The sequence below is a fragment of the Carcharhinus amblyrhynchos genome, chromosome 1, assembly GCF_965287045.1.
Source record: "Carcharhinus amblyrhynchos chromosome 1, sCarAmb.v2.hapA, whole genome shotgun sequence".
NCBI lineage: Eukaryota > Metazoa > Chordata > Chondrichthyes > Carcharhiniformes > Carcharhinidae > Carcharhinus > Carcharhinus amblyrhynchos.
The window spans coordinates 96,178,780-96,204,397 of NC_137324.1; the positions used below are offsets into that span (position 1 = coordinate 96,178,780).

The window sequence follows — 25,618 nt, forward strand, 5'->3', positions numbered from 1 at the left end:
ATATTTTTAAGACGCGGGTTGATGGGTTTTTGATAAGCGAGGGGATTAAGGGTTATGGGGAGAGGGCGAAAATGTGGGACTGAGCCACGACAGATCAGCCATGATCTTATTGAATGGCGGGGCAGGCTCGAAGGGCTAGATGGCCTACTCCTGCTCCTATTTCTTATGTTCTTATAACTTAACAGCATTGTCTTACTCTGAACTGGAAGAAAACAATACTTTGCAGCAACCCCACTTCCAACCCCAAGATGAATCACATTGTCAAAGTGAAAGGAGACAATGTGCTTGAGCCAAGTTTATCGAATTCCAATTGTCAAAAATGACTAGAAACAGAATGCATCTATCACTTGACATATTGGACAAGTTGACATTAATGTTTCTAAAAAAAAGCAAATAGAACATGGGATTAAAAGTTGAACGTTTACATTGTTGGATTGATTTCAGGATTAGTTTGACAGCTTACATTGGTAAAGCAGATTACGGATGTACAACATATGATGCTGTACTTCTCTTGTGCAAGCAAAAATGTCAGAAACATGCCTGCACGGACACTTTCAAGGATATTCGTCAATGTTCATACTCCTATACACAGGACAAATGTAATTAAAAAATGCAAACTTTTAACATTTTGGAATTAAAATCCCAGCAGAAATAGTAAAAACCCAAGCAATTTTATTTTCAAAATTACCAAGTCTATAAAAACCTAGTCACTTTAGTATTAAAACAGTAGTAGAAATATATCCAAACCAGAATAATGAAATCCTAACTTATGCCTTGAAATGCACAACTGTTTTAGTCACAGAATACAAGAGTACTTTCTTCCACCATTTTTCAGTACCAATTTTGAAAACCTCTCTTCTAAAGATTTTAACTTAAACTGGGTACAGTTCAACAGGCAAACACCCTCTGGTACCTCACGTGGCTATTTTTCATATGAACCTTAATGAATGTTAAAGTCCAGTACAATAATTGACAAATGAAATTTAAAACTCACAAATGCAATGTATTGAATATTAGGAAAAAAAACGTACAAGAGGTTTAGGCATATAATGAATAGAATTAACAGAGGAAAATGTGAAAGGTATCTGGGAGAGACAGAAGGGTTAGTACTTTAAATGTTGTGAGAATGTAAAGCAGTGATTTGAAAAAGCAAAGAACATCAGGATACAGAGCATGTACAAGAGTACAAGTCTACAAAGACCACATTAAGGTTATCTAATGCACAGAACAACTCCCTGAAATAGTGTACAATTCTAGTTACATTTTAAAATGGAGAGATACATTGACAAGGATGCAGAGAACAGCAACATGAATTACTGCCAGAGGAAAGTGAATGAGGAAAGATTAGAGATGTTTAAGCTGATCAGGACACATAAAATGTTAAACATTAAAGTGAAAACCCAGTTTGTCAGATTACAAGAACTGGGCAAAACATTTAGTGCAAAGTAAATACAAAATAGATCATGGGGTGGTAGAGGAATCAATGGGTGATGAACTATTGGAATGACTTATAAAAAATGATAGAAAAAAAATCAAACATCAGACAGCTCAAGATAATAGGTAAGTGTTACGTTTTTTTAAAAAACTCAAAAGGGACAAATAATGAGCTGATTGGCCTTTTAGAACACACTAGATGCCCAGCCCTCCTTACAATATGACTTTCATTTTAACCCAAGTGGTTTGACCACTGAAATAGATCAAAGTGTCAAATAGCTTAATAAATTTTATTCCCTTTTCTCACAACCAGGTACTGGCAGTCATAATCTGTACATCAAGTGCCAAAAGTATACATGGAGATTATGTAGCTGGAATTGAATTTAGTTTTTTAAAAAAATCATCTATCATGCAGAACTTACTTTTGCTGTCAATAGCAAGCCACCTTTGAATCTGACATTTCAGGTTCGAACCTGCTACAAGCATTTAGCCAACAGTTATGGCTCTGTTGCCTTTTGGTCATAGATGCCAACTGACTGAAACTGCTCAATGACTGAGCAAACAAGTTAAATTAGGTTAATAGCACAAGCAGCCTGGCACGAAAAATCACTGATAGTAGATTCCTTATTTCTATGATATTTAATTAAAGCTGAAGGCATGTGCAGCTGGAAATATTTTCAATATAAATAAAACAATAATTGTTTACATTTTGTGATTATGCCCGCCTGAGTTTTATGCCAACAACAGATATGATTGTCGGTGTGACAGAGTGAACAGTATTCTTATCCAAATCAGAGGGTCTTAGTTCCAGTTTCAATAGGGGCGTAAACAAACATAAGCTAGACTGATAATTCACTGCAACAGAGAAGAGTGTTGCATCGCTGAAAGTTAGGCTGCTTGTTCAGATGTTCTGTAAAAAAATATCCATGGTACTGTCTGAAGAGGGACAGGAAGTTCTCCTGATTTCTGGACCAACAAAAACACCATCAAAAAAGATCTCATTTGCAATCAGCTAGCATATTTGCATATATAACAGCAACTACAATTCAAAAGCAATTCATTGGTTGTGAAGCACTTTGGAAAAACCTTAAGACATAAAACACTCTATATAAATATAAGTTCTTCTTTGCTATGTTGCTGTAATTTGCCACTGGATGTGCTCACTGAATGAGCTCAGCCATCTTTAGCTCTGAAGGGCAAAGGTGTTAGACATATTAATGTTAGCTACTCTTCTTACAAGATAGAACAAATTTGCTCCTCAATTGATGCACATAGACCACGGAGACAGACTTCCCACCTTCTGTTCCAATGATCAATATTTACCATTTTGGTATACCCACTAGGATGCTTTCATTGTACTGGTTATAAGGATATTTTATGTTGAATGCCCTAATTCATTCATGTCTAGTAATGACCCATGGATACTAAGTTCTTAAATTCAATGTCCTGTTTGAAAAGCTTAGGACTTCGTGTTATCCATGTTTCAACTCTTAATGAAGAGACGATGATCCTGTACCACAGAAATACTGGACCAAAATCCACATTATTGCAGTTATTGACAAGCTTACAAACAGGTTTTTGCAGCTTGAATGTAACAAGTGTGGCATCAATCTGTTAGGTACAGTTTTCAAAGAACAAATTACACTTTAAACACCATTCATCACTTTTAACACATGTAATAAAAAAATAAAAATAAACCACTGTAGCAATCAATAGCCAAAAAGTTCAAATAGCACATGTAGGTGGAAGTACCGTAAATATAAAAAATTGGGAATATGTTTCATCATACAAAAGCAGTGCTTTGAGGGAACAAAAAAAAGACTCAATACTTAATGGCCACACTCCCAATTTAGTTAAAAGCAGAACCTCATTTACCAGATGTCAGTGTATCCAGAAATCTTCAGTTTTTACTCATGAGTGGCAAAGCAAATCTATCAGGTATTACTAAATACTGTTTTATTAAAATAATTGAAAAAATAAAGCTATGTTTAACATATCTGTACTGTTGTATGTATTGCAGACAGGGCAGAAGTCACTTAAAGCTTCTGATATTCTTGTTTCTGAAGTACATTGGGACGTTGCAATATTACAATGCATTAAGAGATGATATGAAAGAATATCACAATTTTGGATTTACATATCATAGTAAATGTGATAGCAGCCATAATCTGATTGCAGTGGTAATCCTGAGAATTCAGAAAGGAAAAATAACCCTTTTGGTATTCTTAAGAAAAGTATGAGGAAGGACAAGTTGAACAGCATAAAAAGCAGCAAAATGTGAATTAAAGTGTAGTCAATTGAGTTGTCACATAATGCTAAATTTTATAAAAGATGTTTGTACACCAACTGGTATTGCATTTACCCATAATTGTTACTGTGCATTAAAACTATTTAAAGAAAGTCACCTAATGTGGCATTACGAAATTCTGTCACAGATGTGGGGTTTGTATATGTTACTAAACAGAATTTCAGCATATCACACAGGTGGAGCATGACAAAAATGTCCAACACCAACCACTTCTGACCAATGGTTTTAAACACACAGCAGCAAGGCAACTGAGACATCAGTAAGCATACAGATACCCCTGTAAGTTATTGCTGTGCGCTCTGCATAGTTGAATATACACCCATTTAAAGGTGACAGATTTAAAGTAACTTACAAACTTAACACAAGGCTTGCAATTCACTAGTCTTTCAAAAGTAGCACTGGAATTGGAGCTCTAATTGAAGAATCAGAACTCTAACTTTTCCTTTTTGATTTCCATCTGTCTCTTGGTTGTTTGAGTAATCTTTTATAGAATAAAGCAACCAACATGCACCTGTGTTTAGATTGCCTTTGTGTAACAGATCACATTTAGACAGCATGACTTTAGTGCTTCTTGTTCCTTAAACTATCATGCTAAACTCATAATATTAACTGATTTTGTCCCACATGAAGGTATCATATTGAGACATTTTTTAAGTACAGTATGCAGATTGACAGGTGATCATAAAAATGAGGTCCTCCCCTCAAACACCACTCTTAATTGATAATAAAGTCACACGACTCAAGTTTAAAAAAAATAAAAATTAGGACAGTTCCAGCCAGTGACCAAAATATAGGTCTTTACTGGTATAGTAGGTGATGAGAATATACAGCAAGGTCAGGCCTGGAACCTGGATACTTCAGAGCCCATTGCTCATAGGAAGAAAATATAAACTATTTGGTAACAAAAGTGTACTATATGTATAATACAAAAAAGGTATGGTGAAACTGTACCTCCACTAAAGCTTATACAAGTTTCTTGGTCCATAGAAACTATGTTATTTTTGTATGCATTCTCTAGTCTGCTTTACCACCATCCCACCCAAATTCTTTATATCTTGCCCACTCTTTAAACAGCTGAAAAATAGATTTTCATTTTAGCTCTTTATAAAGTTTTATACATATTCAGGTGTATTTTCTTACTGTGGTAACACCTCCTGCAGATTATCTATGCTTGAATGACATGTCCATCATCTGAACAAGTAGGTGATTTCCAGAACACCACAAGAACTGCTGATACTAGTAGGTTTTCTCTGCAGCACTTCAACAGTTTTGCATCTTCTCCCTTCCCAAAAGTTGGTAACAGTCTTTAAACCACTTTATAGTTAGGAGACTACTGTTGCTGCTGATGTGACAATAGTTGAGTTTGTGCTGACAGTTGTGTAACTTCCCTCACTGTTTGTGTTCGAGTCATTCGATGCCATCAAGCTGGTATTTGCTCTTAGGATGGCTCCAGCAGCGCTGCAGTGTGGTCTTGGTCCAGGCTCTGGCGTGTATGTAAAAGTAAGGCTGGTAGAGTAGATAATCCCATCATTTCGAACCAGAGTGACAGGGACCTGGACAGGTTGACGCACCCATCGCCAACCTTCTCGGAATGCAGAAATATCTGGAACAACACATAGCATGCTCTCTGCACACCTTTAAAAAATATTAAAGCAGATTAGCAAATGGTTAGATAAAATATTTAGTGATACTGTGATTGTTCACAAATAAATAAAGTCCATCCATCAGCACAGTTATGCAACGAGGGGGTAAAACATAAGGTGGTACTTTTGAAATAAGGAAAGGCCGTAAAATGCCACAAAAAGGTGCAAATAGCTGCCCTTAATTGTGTTACAAATTTTGAATTGAGAATTATCAAATTGCTTCAATAAAATTTTAGAATCTTCACACAATTAAAATGTAGTCAGAGTTCACAACTGAAATACATATCTTCAATGGATTAAGTACAACTTTACCAGGTCATATTGCAAAGTAGAAAATAGTTTAGCCATTCTGGTTACAGGTTACTTATTAAAAACTAAAACATATCAACATCTCAAAGCAAAATGCTGTAAAATGTAACGAAAATAATGCAAGTGTACCACTCTACTAGGTAGAGGATATTCCAACACTTGAGGATTTATGGCATAGGCTAACATTTTAATTTTATTCCATCAGGTTCAGTCTTTCAACTTGCCATAAAATTTGCTAGCAAATGATAGCACTTTATTTTACTGCATCAGTAAAATACTGTTGCTACTGCATAGTACCTGTTTGCCACGTGACATTGGAGCAAATCTGCACTGATACTCTCTCAGCTGTTGCTGAGTTTGCGTAGTTTGGAAGTTGCCTAATGCACTGACTGAACTATTTGGTTATTTTCTGCATCTTGGAGCTTGTGTGTAAACTGTCGCGCAGTACTACAAAATGACCCATTTAACCAAAGTTACAATATGTTGCCAGATAAATGCTAGAACTTATACTTAGTCACAGACTGGATCAAAATTATTGGATATTACTGTACAGAGGGCAGTCTTGGGGGAGGTGGCGGCATAGTGTCAATTAGACTGGTAATCCAGAGACTCAGGGTAATACTTTGGAAACTTGGGCTCAAATCCCACCACAACTGATGATGGAATCTAAATTCAACAAAAATCTGGAATTAAAAATCTCATGATGAAACCACTGTCAATTATTGTAAAGATACATCCGGTTGACTATAGCCTTTAGGGAAGGAAATCTACCATCCTTACCCAGTTTGGCCTACATGTGACTCCAGGTCCACATCAATATGGTTGACTCTTAAATGACCTCTGAAATAGCCAAGCAGTTGTATCAAACTGCTGGAAAGTTTAAAAGCAATTCATAGAATCCCTTCAGTGCACAAGGATGCCATTCAGCCCACTGAGTTTTCATCAACTCTTCAATAGAGCATCCCACCCAGGCATTTTCCAGTAACCCCACTTATCTAGCTACTATTCCCCCAATCTACACATCCTGGGACACAAAGGGGAAATTTAGCATGGCCAATCCACCTAATCTGGGAGGAAACTGGAACATACAGAGGAAATCTGTGCTAACACAGAGAACATGCAAGTTCCACATAGACAGTCACCCAAGCCTAGAATTGAACCTGGATCCCTGGTGCTTTTTCTCTTAATTTATTTATTAGTGTCACAAGTAACCCCACATCATCACTGCAACGAAGCTACTGTGAAAATCCCTTGGTCACCACAGTCTGGCGCCTGTTCAGGTACATTGAGGGAGAATTTAACACACCTAAGCAGCACATCTTTCAGAGTCCTCCGGGTGCTCCTGTGGGAGGGAACTGGAGCACCCAGAGGAAACCCACACAGATGCCACACATGCAGTGACCCAAGCCACGAATCGAACCCTGGTCCCTGGCACTGTGAGGCAGCAGTGCTAACCACTGTGCCACCATGGCACCCTTGCTAAGCCAGACAGAACATCCAATCGGTATTACTGATTTAAGATTGTTGCAAATGCTTCAGCCTTCCCCATCATTGAGGATGGAGATATTTGTGCAACCTGCTCCTCCAGTGAGTTGTTTGATTGCCCACCACCATTCACAATTGGATGTGGTAAGACTGTAGAGCTCAGATTTGATCCATTGAAACTCCTGTCTATTACTTGCTGCGATGCTGTTTGGCACGCAGAGGGGATAGCACACTGGTATACAGTTGCAGGTGTCAACATCAACTCCAGACTCTATGAAGTTTCATGGCTTCTGATCGAACATAGGCAAGGAAATTTCTGCTGATTACCACATGCCACCAGTATTCCGCCATGTTGAGCATCACTTGGAGGAAGCACTGAAAGTGGTAAGAGCATAGAATGACCTCTGGAAGAGGGACTTCAACGTCCATCACCAAGAATGGCTTGGTAGCACCATTACCGACTAAGTGGCCAAGTCGCAAAGAATGTAACCGACAAACCAGGTGTGCAGCAGGTAATGATGAAAACACATACTTGACCTCATTCTTATCAATCCGTCTCCCACAGGTGCATCTATCCTTGACAGTACCACCACCGTGCTAAATGGGAGTGATTTTGAATGGATCTAGAAACTCAAAACTGAGCATACATGAGGCACCATATGCCATCAGCACAGCAGAATTGTATTCAACCACAATTTGTATCCTCATGGCCCAGCATAGTCACCTAGCAATCCAAGGGATTAACTCTGGTTCAATGATAGAGCATGCCAAGTGCAACATGAGGTATATCTAAAAATGACGTGTCAATCTGGTGAAGCTACAGTACAGAACTACTTGCATGCCAAACAGCATAGCAGCAAGTAATAGACAGGAGTTTCAATGGATCAAATCTAATCTCTACAGTCTTACCACATCCAATTGTGGATGGTGGTGGGCAAACAACTCACTGGAGCAGCAGGTTGCACAAATATCTCCATCCTCAATGACGGGGAAGGCCAAAGCATTAGCAACAATCTTAAATTAGTAACACCAATTGGATGATCTGACTTGGCCTCCTGCAGAGGTCCCCAGTATAAGAACATAAGAAATAGGAGCAGGAGTAGGCCATCTAGCCCTTCGAGCCTGCCCCGCCATTCAATAAGATCATGGCTGATCTGAAGTGGATCAGTTCCACTTTCCTGCTTTCTCCCCATAACCCTTAATTCCCCTGTCTATCAAAAACCTATCTACCCGTGACTTAAATATATTTAGCGAGGTAGCCTCCACCACTTCAAACGGAAAGAGAATTCCAGGGATGCACCACCCTTTGAGTGAAGAAGTTCCTCAACTCCAATCTAAACTGCCCCACCCCCCCCACCCCACTTATCTTGAGGCTGTGTCCTCTAGTCCTGCTATCCTTTCTAAGCGGGAAGAATCTCTCTATCTCTACCCTATCCATCCCTTTCATTATCTTATACTTCTCTATAAGATTCCCCCTCGTCCTTCTAAACTCCAACGAGTATAGGCCCAGTCTATTTAGTCTCTCTTCATAGGCCAACCCCCTCATCTCTGGTATCAGCCTAGTGAACCTCCTCTGCACTCCCTCCAAGGCCAATATATCCTTCCGCAAATGCGGCAACGAAAACTGCACACAGTACTCCAGCTGCGGCCTCACCAGTGCCCTGTACAGTTGTAGCAAGACCTCCCTGCTTTTATATTCTATCCCCCTCGCTATAAAGGCCAGCATTCCATTCGCCTTCTTGATCACCTGCTACACCTGCAGACTGGGTTTTTGCAATTCGTGCACAAGGACCCCCCAGGTCCCTCTGCACCATAGCATGTTGCAGCTTTTCGCCTTTTAAATAATCCCTCCTACTATTATTTCTGCCAAAGTGGATAACCTCACACCTTGCTAACATTATACTCCATCTGCCAGGTCCTCACTCACTTGCTCAGCCTATCCAGATCTCTCTGCAGACTTTCCACACCTCCACGCAATTTGCTTTTCCACTCACCTTCGTGTCATCAGCAAGTATCACAGATGCCAGTCTTTAGCCAATTCAATTCACTCAACAAGATATCAAGAAACAGATGAAGGCACTAGATACTGCAACAGCAATGGGCCTTGAACATATACTAGCATTAGCACTAAAGATCTGTTCCAGATCTTCTTGTACCCCGATTCAAGCTGTGCTTCAGTACAGCTACAACACAGGCATCTACCCAGCAATGTGGAAAACTGCCCAGGCATGTCCTATACACAGGAAGCAAGACAAAGCCAATCTGGCCAATTACCACTCCATCAGTCTAGCCTTAATCCAATAGTAAAGTGATGGAATTTGCCTTCGACGCCATTAAGACGCACTCACTCAGCAATAACTTGCCCATTGATGCTGTGTGTTCCACCAGGGCCACTCAGCTCTTGACCTCATTACAACCTTGATTCAAACTGGTTGAAGGAACTGAACTCTCGAGCCAAGATAAAAGTGACTGCTCTTTATCCACGCAGCAGTTGACAGGGGGTGGAATCAATGAGCTCGAGCAAAACTGGAGTCAATGGGTATCAGGGAAAATTAACTCTGTCGACTGGAGTTATATTTGGCATAAAGAAGATTGTCGTGACTGTTGGAGGTCTCCCTGATAAAATTGATAAAAGCAGGGTTAAGTCAAAGTCTCAGGTTTAACTTAATGCTTCAAGCTGATTAGCAAATTTTAGTTGGCAGTAATTTAAAATAAAACACAATAGTATGCAGTCTTCTGACCCACTGTGGAAAATAAATCCAAGTTTCCTGTACCTCAAAGGTTTTTACTGACCATTTACCTCTCTAAGACTACTTTGGATACATAAATAATAAATAACAATTCCTCTATTAAACACCAGTGCAGACTTTAACAACATGAACCAGTGTTGAGAAACAAACTGCATCTCCAGCCAACACTGAAGCAGGTAGTATGGTGATGGGAACAGGCTAGGTCTAAGGGCAAAAGAAAAATGAAGGAATAGACAGTAGTTCTGAACATTGAGGTGCCAAATACAAGTTGAAAACAGTTGTACTTGGACAAGTTTGTATGAATGAGAGGTTAGATATAATCAGACAGCCTGTTAATAGTCAGTCCTGACATCTGGCTTAGTTGCGCTCTCATGGAGACACAAGTAGAAAAAGAGACAAGTAAAACTAGTATAAAAGAAAAATAGCGCAGCTGCTGGAAATCAAAACTAAAAACATAAAATGCTTGAAACTTTTAACTCTTTCTTGCTCCACAGATGCTGTCAGACCTGTTGAGTTTATCCAGCATTCTATGTTTTTGTACAAGCAAAACCAGTTTTTTTTGTAATTCAATCAAATTAAGCTCATAGAAATGATTTTTTTTAAGAACTAAACTTCTTTACCTGTACATGGTCTCAGCTTCCACATCACCAAACCAAACTCGCAGATTTGGTGTAAAATTCTGTCCTGTGAGCTCAAGCATTGCAACGTCCCCTCCTCCATTCAACTATAAAATTAAAGAAAAGTTCTGTTGTACATAGCCATTTCTTGTAAATACGTGCAGAGTTGCATAAATAATACATTCCAGACAACAATTAAACATATAGCTTAAACCTACCTGTTTGCTGCCCAAAGTAATGATTGTGCAGTTGCATCAACTTAGGTAAGGCTTATTTAAAAAGAACACCCAGTAATTAGACACAGTATACTTATTCCATTCAACAACAGAAACAGAAAATGCTGGAAAATCTCAGCAGGTCTGACAGCTTATGGGAGGAGAGAATAGAGCCAGTGTTGAGTCTAGATGACCCTTTGTCTCAAAACATTGGTTCTATTTTTTCCCCCAGATGCAGTTGGACCTGATGAGATTTTCCAGCATGATGTTTTTGTTTCAGATTTCAGCATCCGCAGTATTTTGCTTTTATACATATTCTATTGCTGAATTACCATCTTCAGATTAGAATTATCATGGAGTGCACTTTTTTTGTAGCCAAAATGTTTTTTGACAATCTCAACTTTACAGATGTAGTTGCAGCAACTTTCTCAATTTCACTGCAACCTTAGCTGTTTAATTTTGCTGAATTTAGAGACAACAAATTTTGCAGGAATAATTAGTGTTTTCCATCAAACCTGATGATGAATTATGCATCAAAATTTCAAAGCAAAGTTTTAAAATACATTTTAAAAGAAATCAAATTTATTGTCTGTAGGCTCAGGCTGTTACTTGGTTTGATACAAAACATTTTAACCAACACACCCACAGTAAAATCTATTGCTTGCAAATTGGAGGCAATAGAAAGAGATCATTTTAAGAAGTGTTGGAATCTTTAATTTGAACATATATCCTAATTGAAAATTACCTGAAACCACTTATTTTCCTGCGTCCAACGCAAAATATTTAAAATAAACATGCTGTTCTCTAGTACTATTAATATACAAATAAGGACTTCTTTACGAAGCACAGTAATTGACCGGCCTTGTGTAGTACTAACAGATATGTATGCCTCCAGCCAAAGGCAGTATGAGAGCAGTACTGATGTAGAACATACTACATATCAGGGCAGGAGAGCAGTAAAAAAAAGAAAAAGAGTGCACCACAGAAATGGTCAGTATCAATGCTAATAGGGGCGTGAACAAAAATATTAGCCTCTTTAACCTAGAAAAAGCTGCAAAATAAATAATTAATTTCACATTTCCTCAATAGAATTTAACAGATACAATTTGGTTGATAAATACAGCAATTATATTTGTACAGTTGTAGGAATCTTCAAAGAAAAAGTATTAAGTTTCATTATTTAAATTCAATTTCCTTGATTATGCATCAACTAAACTGACACATCTGGAATCACAAAAGTTAACAATGTGTTGTTCAAAATTCAGATACTAAAATCCCTCACTGTGTTACAGCCTTGTAATATATTTTTCTCATCTTTTCTTCTCTGCACCATGACTACAAATATTGTTCCTGTTTCCAACTTGAGATTCATAAAATAAGCAAACCATGATAATTTTGTTTATCTGAATTTGCAACAACTCCTTTAAATGGATATAACAATTTTAAGAGAAAGACGCGCCCTCACGTCGATCTGATTATGGATCCAGTTAACATGTCTGCACTTTGAAAGAAGTTTTGTGTCAAAACCAGTGAAGATTCCAGTACACTTTTTAAAAATAATAAGAATCTGCATAAAGGAAGAGCTCCTTATACATGGTACAAAGATGTCCATAAGTCTAATTAAAAGAAATTTGAAGTTAGAAAAGACTTAATGAAAAACAAGTGGTTTTTGTTTAGATAAAAGCAAATTCTGAGAAGAGAAGGACATCGGGAACGTCAAGTTTTCCATATGCTATATTTGGACATAAACACCAACAGATGAACAAATAGGACAAAGCAGACATGTCAAAACTGAAAATACTCAATTTCATAAGACATGACATAAAAAAATCCCTCACACACAGCACCCATTCCTGGGAGCAAAGGGTTGCCTACACTAATCTGTTACTATAAACTGTGGATGGGCATCTGCATCTTCTTGGCAGGCATGTCTTCACCAAAGCTTCACAAAAGGATTTGGATGACAGTGCAGGTGACAAATAACTCTCAATAGTTTTTGCTATCTAGAAAATAAAGATGCCGGCAAGCTATGCTTCCACCATGTTGAAATCAGAGTATGCAAACATTTGCTCATTTCTACAGACAGTGACCTTAATTGCAGAGCAAAGCAGCCATGCATCTCCAATGTGGATAGAGTATGACCTGTGCTATGGTCAACACTGTTACCCTGCAAACACCTCATGATAGGTAGGGGTAGCAGGGGAACAGGGATTGTAATGGCTTCTTCATGTTCAGTTTCAACAAGTACGAGACACCCATACACTGCTTTGTCTCCAAAATTGAGAGTATTTGCTTCTTAGTCCCTTCATGCTGCCCCTTCTCCTCTTGCCTATCAAGTCAATCCTTCCCCCTCAATGCCATGTCCAGACACTAAACAGACAGTCAAGATTCTCATTCATCTTGTCTAATGATCTTTGCAATCTGATTTCACTTATCCAAAACTTCATCCCTGAATCCAAATGATTTAATTTTCAAACTGTTTAGAGTCCTGAGATATCAAGCTTTCCAAACTGTCACAACTTTCCTTCTCAAACCCTGCCTTTGCAAACTGCCAAATAGCCAAGCCCCATCATAATGGTGGCTGATTTCTATTTGTGTAACACTGCACATCCTTATTCTGCCTCAGTTCATTTGCTTTTGAAACCTTCAATGTGTCTTTGTCACTGCCAGATTTTACTATTCTAACAATTCCTTTGGCAAGGCTATCACTTGACACTCACTGCAAACTACAACTCAACCAAAATTGTGCTGCCTGTATCCTATCACACGCCAAGTCCTTTTCACCCAGTACTTCTGTCCTCAGTGACTGACTCCTAGTACTCCATTACCTTAAACTTAAAATTCCTGTTTCGAAGGACTGTAACTCCCTCAGCTCTCCTCATATCCATTATTTTCTCCAGTCTGCAACTCCTCTGAAATTTTCATTCTTCTACCTATAGCCTTCAGTTTATGTCCCTCCTCCTTCACTTCACCACCACAGTCGGCTAAGCTTCACATTCTGGAATTCCATCCCTGAACCTCTTCAGCCTTCTCTGCTGCTTTAAATATCTTCTTAAAACCAACTTCAAACCAAATTTTAGGTAACTCATTTGAATATTTTTCATCAACTTGACATCTTTTTCTTACAACGCTGCAAAGTACCTTGGGATATTGTGTTAAAAGGGGCTTTCTAAACGGAAATTGTGTATACAGGCACCCATAGCGCCTTTGTGAGGTTGAATGGAGTTTAGGGCGACATGCCCGTTATAGGTTGAAATAAAGCTGACTGCCTCTACTCAAACCTATAATCTGATGCGTAAGCCAAACAAGTTCAGAATATTCCAAGGTGGTGCTGACAACTAACCAATCTTTTAAGACAAAATATCTGACACTGAGAGCTAGGCTTCTTGCCACTTTGTACTACTTGGCAAATTAGCTTATAGGGCAATGATGGGTAAGCAACAGGAAGTTCATCACTATTCTGTGTTGTAAGCACAAGTTTCAGTTGAACTCCAGCAGTACCCAAACATGCACATTTGTAGTTTCCTGAGGCTGGCCTAATGCCAGCACTGATCCAAGTTGACTGCATTCAGAGAAGTGGGTCTTCTTGGTGCTCTTGGAAGGTGTAAACTATATATGTAAATTAAAAAGAAAGGATTTTTTTCAATAGCTGGGTTCAAAGACTTAATCAACACGATGACATTCTGTTCATTAGACATAAGACATAACTAAAAAACGGAACCTCTCTTTTCCCCTGCAATCCCCCCTCTAAAAAAAAATTCAACAGCACCTAGGTTGTTATTGCAGCTTTATAGCCAGTTTCTTCATGTGATGGTTGGTGGTTCTTGTGCACAGCTTAAAACTATATCATTTCCAAAAATCAACTTGCACTGCTACATTCTTGCCTTAATGTAAAGAGAATTATCTACTGCAATTTGAATGTAAACAGACAAAACCTATAAACGTCCAAGTCCTGTTACCTGAAGACTTTCTACAACAGGTACAGGTGTCACTGGTGCATGTACGGGCCCCATCCCCTCGTAGAAAGTGTATTCAGCCTTATCTGTGCTTATGATTGTCCAAGAGGCTCCATCGTTTATCATTTCTTTGTTTGGTTCTTTTGGACATGGAGTGGCCTGTTAGGGGAGGTAGGGAGGGGGCAAAATTAAATTAAAAAAAACTGTGACCATGACACACAAACTAAATCCAAATTGCATTGATTTACTACATGGAGACAATTTTTTTAAAATAGTGAAAGACCACTTCAGTTTTCAAAGTACAGTGGAACTTCTATTATCCACACTTTAATTATCTGCCAGTATTTTCACTGGACAAAAAAAAAATTACACCACTGATTGCCTCACGCAAGGCAAAAATCAACTCAATGACTGAAGATTCAATTATATTTAGGTTACCTTGATTACATTTTCAATCCTATTTCTGGTGTCATAGCTAGTTAACAGCTTCCAAATACTTCTACAGAAGGCCCTTATAAATATATGCTCTGTTTGTTACATGTGCAAGACCAGAGTTTTGGGATTCTCTACCTTGTAATTTCCATTATCCAACTGGTAAAGTCCCCTCAATTATTGCAGATAATAAAGGTTCCACTGCAAATACATTTCCATTACTTGAAAATAACAAACTATAATTTGCATCTACAGCATTAAAAAAGTGTTTAAGTTATTTTGTTGCAACTACCTGACTGTAAGCTTTTACAGCCATGCAGGTTCAACTTAAAATGAATAACCTAACAAAGTTATATATATAAGCAATATATTCTACTAAAATTCAGGTTCAACAACTTGAGGACCTAAATTCACATTGTGCTGGATGATGTCATTCCAGCTCCCATTATAGCGTTCCAAAACAATATATGGTGAATGGATGAATTTGCTTAGCTTTTGGCCAAAGGTTTTGCTATTAAAAAGCTTAATTTTGACCACTGATTTTCACACGAGACCTATCAACATCCAGAACTGAAAATGAAACAGCTCAAGAATTTACAATCATTTGCCTTTGTGATAGCACTCAAACTTCTGAATCAAGGTTGCGTGTTCAAGACCCATTTCAGAGACTTGAACCCACAATTCACGTCAACCTTTCAGTGCAATACTGAGAGAAAACTGCATTCCCAGAAGTGCAGTCTGTAGGTTGAAATGTCAAAAGCTACAGTCTCTGCCTTTTACATGGGCATGAAAAATATTATGGCTTTTTTTCCAAATAAGGACAGTGAATTTTTATAACCTACTGGCAAGCAATTTTTCAACTGGCCACCAAAAACAAACTAACTTATTGTTGAGAATTATCTGCTGTGTTCCCCTACTAAACAACAGTGATTCATCATTGAAAAGTATTTGGAACATAGTACAAACAAAAAAGAAATTTACACAATGAGGAAAAAAGGGATCTGTTCTGGGACTCTTGCTGTTTGTAATTTTCATAAAATGATCTGGATGAGGAAGTGGAGGGATGGGTTGGTAAGTTTGCTGACGACACGAAGGTTGGTGGTGTTGTAGATAGTTTGGAGGGATGTCAGAGGTTGCAGTGTGACATAGGTAGGATGCAAAGCTGGGCGGAGAAGTGGCAGATGGACTTCAACCCAATGGTCCATTTTGGCAGGTCAAATGGGATGAAGGAGTATAATATCAAGGGTAGGACTCTTAGCAGTGTAGAGGATCAGAAGGACCTCGGGGTCCGGGTCCATAGGACTCTTAAATCGACCTGGCAGGTAGAGGATGTGGTCAAGAAGGTTTATGGTGTACCAGCCTTCATCAATCTAGGGATTGAGTTTAGGAGTCAGGAGATAACGTTGCAGCTTTATAAGACCCTAGTCAGACCTCTCTTGGAATACTGTGCTCAGTTCTGGTCACCTCATTACAGGAAGGATGCGGAAGCTATTGAGAGGGTGCAGAGGATATTTACAAGGATGTTGCCTGGATTGGGGGGCATGCCTTATGAGGATAGGTTGAGGGTGCTTGGTCTTTTCTCCTTAGAGAGACGCAGGGTGAGAGGTGACCTGATAGAAGTGTGTAAGATGTTGAAAGGTGTAGATCGGATGGATTCTCAGAGGCTTTTTCCCCAAGGACTGGAATGGTTGCTACGAGAGGACACAGGTTTAAGGTGCTGGGGAGATATCAGGGGTAAGTTTTTCATTCAGAGGGCGGTGGGTGAGTGGAATTAGCTACCGTCGGTGGTGGTGGAGGCAAATTCAATAGGGTCTTTTAAGAGACTTCTGGATGAGTACATGGGACTTAATAGAATTGAGGGTTATAGGTAAGCCAAAAGGTATGGATATAATCAGTGCAACTTGTGGGCTGAAGGGCCTGTTTGTGCTGTAGTTTTTCTACGTTCTAAAATAATTAGCTAATTTTTCTTTAATTCATGTAGTATTTGGCAACTCTGGCTAGGCTAGCATATATTTGATACCCTCTTAAACAGCTGCAATCCAAATGATGGAGGGACACCCACAGTGCTGTTAGGGAGGGAGTTCCTGGATTTTGACTCAGCAAGTGACGGAATGGCAATGCATTTTCAAGTCAGGATGGGGTGTTGCTTGGAGGGTAATTTCTAGGTGGTAGAGTTCCCACGTGTCCACTTCCCTTGTACTTTCGAGTTCAACAGATTCTTAGGTGAGGGAAAACAACAATTTATATCAGCTAAGTACCATTCATAAATTTTATAGTATTTTCAATTTCTAGCTAATTTCAGAATACTGGTAGCATTTTCAAAACTCACAAGTTCACTCGATTTCAAATTGAAAACACTAATTTTTCAAGTTGTGTTCTTAACACCAGTGTTGAGTGAATAACAAAAACTGCTTCCCTGAAAACAGTATAAAAGTTCATGTAAATAAATCTTCAATGTAAAAAGTACTTTTTTATTCCAATTTTTGTATTAAATACAATATCTCACTACCAATATTGATACTCAACCCAATGCTTTTCCCACTGAGAGTTAGTTGAGGCCTAAGATTTATAAAACTAAAATCAAATTAAACCTCTAATAGCTTACAGGGTAGCTAGATTACATAACATGGTACAGAGGATGATGATTCCAAGTTGGTCCTCAGTGTCTATTGACGATTGATCTCATCTAGGATTGGGACAACTAATAGGGGACAACATGAATAAACAATAGCTGTTTGAATGAGGTACTGGATAGATGTTGATGCAAATGGAACTAGATATCAAGCAACAACTCCTTCCGCAATCAAAGGGAGAAGGAGAAAAGAGTGTAGATGTGGAGAAAATTGAAATGTCTATTGAGAGGAAACAAGGAGGCTCGCTAAAATCTAATGTAACCGCTCCTTATGGAACACCTCTAAAGAAAAGATGTCTAACTTGCCCACAAACCTCTGTCATCATATGAAACAAGCAGCTAGGAGGTGGTTGCCAACACCAAACGCTTGCATCTTATCCCTTCTTCTAGCAGCACAATCTCTTATTTACCATTCTCCTAATGACACTGTAGAAATCAGACATCAAATTTGATCTAGTCAGAGATAAAGCTCACTTACTGTTTTTAATTTTTTCATGGGATGCGAGGCCAGCATTTATCGTCCATCCTCAACTGACCTGCATAATAGCGCTCTGCTTCCAGGCATTATATCAAATTAGATACTAAAAACAGCCTCATTATGTCAGTAATAGGTGGCAAATATGTTTTGCTCCCCACTGATCCAATGTTGAGAAAAGTCTGAAGTTCAGCAAATAAACTTCTGATCAGTTTAGAATTAGGAATGCATCATTCGAGGAATCTCAACAACAGCATGATGTTTGTGTGTTAGACAACCAAGGATGTCAACAAAGTCCTATTAAAGCAATAAGTTTCTGTACCACCCATCTGGGAATTACATTTAGCACACTTCAGCTGAAAGGCTTTGTTTGGAATGGGAAGTAATGCCATAAAATATTCAAGATCCACAACTCCATTAATCAACTTCCATGAAAAATTAACTGTCCAGTAAATATATTCTCAAAACAATTTGGAATTAAAAATAAAAAGGAGCAAAGAGATTAACTTCTAACTTTAGTACTATCTAGCACTTGCATGTTTTGGTGGACTACAATGATTATGAATCTCTGCATTCAGTTTTCTATATAATATTCCTAAGAATGTACAAGACAATAACTTCTGTTGAGAAAGGCCACATACACTGCTGTCTACCTGCTTTGCCGTTTCTGCTCAGTTGATCTCTGATTTTTAATCTAACAATCATACCTGATCCATGCCAGCAGAAACAAACAGTAAAGGTAGCTCAGAATGCTGGTGGTGGCGTGGAAATTTTCAAGACTAATGTACCATACTCAACTTTCGACAGCTGTATCCCAGCTCCTCAAACTGCAGAGTCTATAACTATGCCTGAATCCTATTAGCATACATGCTGTCAACTTTCTTAGAAATGTACAATGGGAGATGTTGTGTGCTCATGATATATTGCCATATGATTTGCTTTTAACTCTTTTAGACACTGTAGTCTCTGCAATCATAGACAGAATTTCAAATGCAGGGCTAACTATCAGTTAGGAAAATAGCTAACACAGTACACTACAGAAAAAGAAATCTAAAAATGGTTCAGTCATTCATGAGCATAATTTCTCTTCAATTCTTGGTTCTCTTAACCCAAGTCAAATTTGAGAAACATCTGCATTAACTATATCTAATTGTTTGATATTGGGTGAAATAATAACCAAGAATAATTGACTTGTGCAACATTTTCTTACTTGGAATTGGATTATCCTTTCTTGTGAGAGGCATAGGTACATCCTTTCGGTATCCTTCAGGTAAAATGCACATTTATGAAGCTGTGATACTGGGTCATCTGCATCTAATAATGCTGTCTGTTTATCCACTTTACGAATTATCTGCAAGAGATCAAGATATTTAAGGTCAGTTTACTGGGTGCCAGAGTGGTCTTGGTTGTGATGCAGGGTGGGGGGGTTAGAAAAAGCTTATTACTTTAAAAAAAACAGCAATCCCATATATGGAAGCCAACACAACATGTGCAACAGAACTGTCACTTTATTTAAAATATTGACACTGAATTAAAAAGTAAACCCACTGCAGAAGGACAATTCTTCCAAATTCTAGATGCTTCCAGTGAGGCAAATGGTTTTGAAAGATACATGGGTGAGCTCTGTCAACTGGTTGTAATCTTGACTTTACTGATGATTTTTGTTACTAAGGTTATTAAACTGGCACTTCTGTATCATAGAAACCCTTACAGTACAGAAAGAGGCCACTCGGCCCATCAAGTTTGCACTGACCACAATCCCACCCAGGCCCTACCCCTGTATCCCTACATATTTACCTACTGATCCCTCTAACTTATGTATCTCAGGACATTAAGGGCAATTTTAGCATGGCCAATCAACCTAACCTGCACATCTTTGGACTGTGGGAGGAAACCGGAGGAAACCCACACAGACACGAGGAGAATGTGCAAACTCCACACAGTGACCCGAGCAGGGAATTGAACCCAGGTCCCTGGAGCTGTGAAGCAGCAGTGCTGTGTTACCGTGCCACCCACAAGTATGTTCTTCAAGCATACAAGAGGAGACTTGGCAGGATGGACATCAGGCTGATGTTTCTTTTTGTAGGAGACACTAGAATCAGCAGACCCAATTTAAGAATGAGGTCACCGTTTTAAGATGGAGAGGAGGAAAACTTTCTCCAAAAGTCGTTAGTCTGTAGAATTCTCTTCTCCAAAAAGCTGTGGTGGTTGGATCACTGAATTTATTAAAGGTTGAGTTGGATAGACCCCTTCGGGTCTTAAGTCCAAAATACTCATTCCAGGTTGAGCAGCGTTTCACTTGCACCTCTTTCAATTTAGTCTACTGCATTCGCTGCTCTCCTCTATAATCAGAGAAACTAAGCATAGACTGCTTGATCGCTTTGCTGAGCACCTTCGGTCTGTGTGGAACCTGACCTTCCTGTTGCTTGCCATTTTAACACACAATCTTGTTCCCATGTCCACATGTCTGTCCTTGGCCTGCTGCAAAGTTCCAGTGAAGCTCAATGCAAACTGAAGGAAGCAGCCTTCTGGTCTTAACGTTGAATTCAACAACTTCAGATGATTAGCTCTACCCCAGCTCAATTCTTTTGTTTTCATTTTATTTAGTTTTTAATTATATTTTCATATTTTTCTTCCCCCCGACTCTTTCCCCCTATTTTATCCCTCCTTTGCTTCCCCTTCTCTCAATCTTACCTCTCCCCCACTCATCCAGATCCCCCCCACCTGCAACCTTCCCCTAACCCCCAACTTTATATGTCTCCACTTACCCTCCAATTTCAGCTTTTCTGCCATTTGGCTATTCTCATTTTTTTTTCTCTCTATGGGCTGCCATTAGCAGCCTTTCCCCTTCTTTCTGTGGCTATGACTCATCTTTCATTCCCTCACCTTACAGGATAAATATCTCCCAATTTCTATGGCTTTTAGATTTGACAAAGGGTCACCTGGACTCAAAATGTCAGCTCTTTTCTCTCCTTACAAATATTGCCAGACCTGAGATTTTCCAGCATTTTCTCCTTGGGATAGATTTTTGATTGACAAGGGAGTCAAAGGTTTCGGGCAGACAGAAAAGTGGATTTGAGACCACAATTGGATCAGCCATGACCTTAGTAAATGATAGAGTATGCTTGAAGAGCCAAATGGCTTACTCCTGTTCCTACGTTCTTATGTTATTTCAACCAAGAGCTGAATCTGGTGTCATAACATGGGATCCAAATTTAATAGAGACAAAGCTTGTACCAATGCTATGTGGGTATGTCTTTGTCAGTCTTCCTCATTATTGGCAAACAGCATAGCTTTTTTTTAAAAATTATGAACACCTGTAGATTAAATGCTCAAATAGACCTCTTGCACCAGACTGAACATTGAGTCACGTGGAAAATTGCACACAAATGCCTTGTACACAAAAAGGAGGGCAAAGCCAACCCGGCCAACTACAGTTCAGTCTACTCTCGATCATCAGTAAAGTAATGGAAGTGATCAAAAGCGCAATCAAGCAGTGCCTGCTCAGTAATAACTTGCTCAGTGATGCCCAGTTCAGGTCTCACCAGGGTCACTCAGCTCCTGACTTCATTACGGCCTTGGTTCAAACATGGATGAAAGTGCTGAATTGCAGAGGTGAGGTGAGAGTGACAGCCCTTGATATCAAGGCCACGTTCGACTGAACGTGGCATTAAAGAGCCCTAACAAAACTGGAATCAATGAGTATCAGGAGGCAAACTCTCCACTGGTTAGAGACATACCTGGTACATAGGAAGGTGGTTGAGGAGGGTTAGTCATCCCAATGCCAGGACATCTCTGCAGGAGTCCCTCAGGGTGGTGTCCTAGGCCCAATCTTCAGCTGCTTCATCAATGCCCTTCCCTCTGTCATAAGGTCAGAAGGAGGGATGCTCGCCAATGATTGCACAATGTTCAGCACCATTCGCAACTCCTCAGGTACTGAATGTTCAAATGCAACAAGATCTGGACAATATCCAGGCTTAGGTTGACAAGGGGCAGGTAACATTCACACCACACAAATGCCAGGCAATGACCATCACCAATAAGAGACATTCTAACCACCGCCCCATGACATTCAATGGTGTTACCATCACTGAATTCCCCACTGTTAATATCCTTGCTGTTACAATTGACTAGAAACTCAACTGGACTCACCACATAACACACTGGTTAGAAATACCACAGTGAGTAACTCACCTCCTGACTTCCTAGAGCCTATCCACCATCTACAAGGCACAAGTCAGGAGTGTGATGGAATACTCCCCATGCCTGGATGGGTGCAGCTCCAACAACACTCAAAATCTTGACACCATCCAGGACAAAGCAGCCCATTTAATTGGCACCACATCTACAAACATCCACTCCCTCCATCACCGACGCTCAGTTGCAGCAGCGTGTACTATCTACAAGATGCACTGCAACAATTCACCAAAGTTCCTTCGACAGCACCTTCCAAACCCATGACCATTTGCACCTAGAAGGACAAAAGCAGCAAATAAATGGGAACACCACCACCTGCATGTTCCCCTCCAACCACTCACCATCCTCACTTGGAAATATATCACCATTCTTTTGCAGTTGCTGGGTCAAAATCCTGGAATTCCCTCACTAAATGGCACTGTGGGTCAACCCACAGCACATGGACTGCAGCGATTCAAAAAGGCAGCTCACCGCCACTTTCACAACTAGGAATGGGCAATAAACGCTGCCAGCTAACGATGCCCGTGTCCCACAAATGAATAAAAAATGTTGCCATCCAAAAGCAAACATAACTAACACAAAATTGATTTTTTTTATTATTGGACCCCTCTCTAATATTGGGGATATCATCAGTATTTTGAGGCAAGAGTTTTACTATTTCCAAAACAGCCTTTAAAATAAACATACGGCTGCATAGCATTTTTGGCTAACTTTGACAAACAGGCAATTCCTTTCCGGCATTTCTTTTAAAAGTAGTTTAAAAACTGAGAACTTCTTTCTGTTCATCAGGTTGGTTCATGTCAGTGATTGGAAGGACCAGCAACATTATGGCATCCAAGTCATGGTGTTGTGACTAAACACTTCCAGAGCAAGAACAACTCGAGGGTAATGTTCCTAATACACTATTCCTGCCAAATGCATCAATTCAAATTCTGAGGAGCTGGCCCTGCTGCATCAGAATGAGTTTATTCATTTCTTATTGCACTTACTTTTATGATCTTCAAACTGCTCAGTGTCATGCACGCCTCAGTTAGCTGTAATTTAATTGGTGTAAGGCGGCAGTTGGATTAAGCAAATACGCTATACTGATGTTCCAGGATAGTACTGAGATAGTGAGAGTGATATATTGTCAGAACATTTCATACAAAAAAAATGATAACAGAGTGAGCCTTCTTATCAATGTGGGCACAAACAATTTAAACCATTTTGAAAGAGCAGAGATTATACTTCTGAGGTATCTTGGGATATTTTTCTTTAAGGGGACTTTCAAAACGCAAATTGTGTTTCCAAATACCCACAAGGTCTTTTTAAAGGTTAAACTGAATTTAGGGTGGCCTGTCATAGAATGAAATAAAGTTGATTTCTTTAGCCAAAACTGTAATCTGATGTGCAAGTCCAGAGCATTTCAAAGTGCTGCAGACAATTGGCCAACCTTTCAGGAAGTTGTATCTATCACAGAGTTGGGCTTCTTGCCATGTTGCCCTACAAGCCAACTGTCCAGGTGGAATGGTTACAAGCAAACAACAGACAGTTGATCACCACTGTGTTTTAAGCACAAGTTTTAGTTGAACTCCAGCAGTATTCCTAAGTTTGGTCTATTAGCAGCACTGAACATAAGAACATAAGAAATAGGAGCAGGAGTAGGCCATCTAGCCCTTCGAGCCTGCCCCACCATTCAATAAGATCATGGCTGATCAGAAGTGGATCAGTTCCACTTTCCCACTTTCTCCCCATAACCCTTAATTCCCCTGCCTATTAGAAATCTATCTACCTGTGACTTAAACATATTTAGCGAGGTAGCCTCCACCACTTCCAACGGGCAGAGAATTCCAGAGATTCACCACCCTTTGAGTGAAGAGGTTCCTCCTCAACTCTGATCTAAACTGCACCCCCCCCCGCCCCCCCCATCTTGAGGCTGTGTCCTCTAGTCCTGCTATCCTTTCTAAGTGGGAAGAATCTGTCTACCTCCACCCAATCCATCCCCTTCATTATCTTATACGTCTCTATAAGATCCCCCCCTCATCCTTCTAAACTCCAACGAGTACAGGCCCAGTCTATTTAGTCTCTCTTCATGGGCCAACCCCCTCATCTCCGGTATCAGCCTAGTGAACCTCCTCTGCACTCCCTCCAAGGCCAAAATATCCTTGCGCGAGTGCGGCGACTAAAACTGCACACAGTACTCCAGCTGCGGCCTCACTAGTACCCTGTACAGTTGCAACAAGACCTCCCTGCAGAAAGGACAGTAGGACTAGGGGGCACAGCCTCAAGATAAAGGGGGGGGCAGTTTAGAACGGAGTTGAGGAGGAACTTCTTCACTCAAAGGGTGGTGAATCTCTGGAATTCTCTGCCCGTTGAAGTGGTGGAGGCTGCCTCGCTGAATATTTTTAAGATGCGGGTTGATGGGTTTTTGATAAGCGAGGGGATTAAGGGTTATGGGGAGAGGGCGGGAAGGTGGAACTGAGCCACGACAGATCAGCCATGATCTTATTGAATGGCAGGGCAGGCTCGAAGGGCTAGATGGCCTACTCCTTCTCCTATTTCTTATGTTCTTATATTCTATCCCCCTCGCTATAAAGGCCAACATTCCATTTGCCTTCTTGATCACCTGCTGGACGTGCAGTTTGGGTTTTTGCAACTCGTGCGCAAGGACCGCCGGGTCCCTCTGCACCGTAGCTTGCTGCAGCTTTTCACCTTTTAAATAATAATCCCTCCTACTATTATTTCTGCCAAAGTGGATAACCCCACACTTGCTAACATTGTACTCCATCTGCCAGGTCCTCGCCCACTCGCTCAGCCTATCTAGATCTCTCTGCAGACTTTCCACACCCTCCACGCAATTTGCTTTTCCACTCATCTTCGTGTCATCAGCAAATTTCGTCACCCTACACTCAGCCCCCTCCTCCAGATCATCTATATAAATGGTATAGTTGAGGCCCCAGCACCGATCCCTGCAGCACTCCACTAGTCACCAACCGCCAACCAGAATAGCACCCATTGATTCCAACTCTCTGCTTCCTATTAGACAATCAATCCTCTATCCACGCTGTCACCTTACCCCCAACTCCGTGCACCCTAACGTTCTGTAGCAACCTTTTGAGAGGCACCTTATCAATCGCCTTTTGGAAATCTAAAAACACCACACCGTCCGGTTCCCCTCTGTCTACC

General features: G+C 39.9%; 1 protein-coding gene across 2 annotated transcripts in view; it reads right to left on the reverse strand.

Moving 5' to 3' along the window:
- Positions 1-652: 652 nt before the first annotated feature.
- The window catches only part of rbpjb (recombination signal binding protein for immunoglobulin kappa J region b), a 106,285-nt gene continuing 81,319 nt past the window's right edge, over positions 653-25,618 (reverse strand). For both annotated transcript variants that reach the window (XM_080189179.1, XM_080189188.1), the window contains exons 8-11: positions 19,467-19,607; positions 14,721-14,876; positions 10,550-10,653; positions 653-5,377 (exon numbers count right to left, since the gene is read on the reverse strand). In XM_080189179.1, coding sequence (XP_080045305.1) covers positions 5,065-5,377; positions 10,550-10,653; positions 14,721-14,876; positions 19,467-19,607 — 714 coding nt within the window. In that variant the 3' untranslated portion in view covers positions 653-5,064. The remainder of the gene's footprint in view (positions 5,378-10,549; positions 10,654-14,720; positions 14,877-19,466; positions 19,608-25,618) is intronic.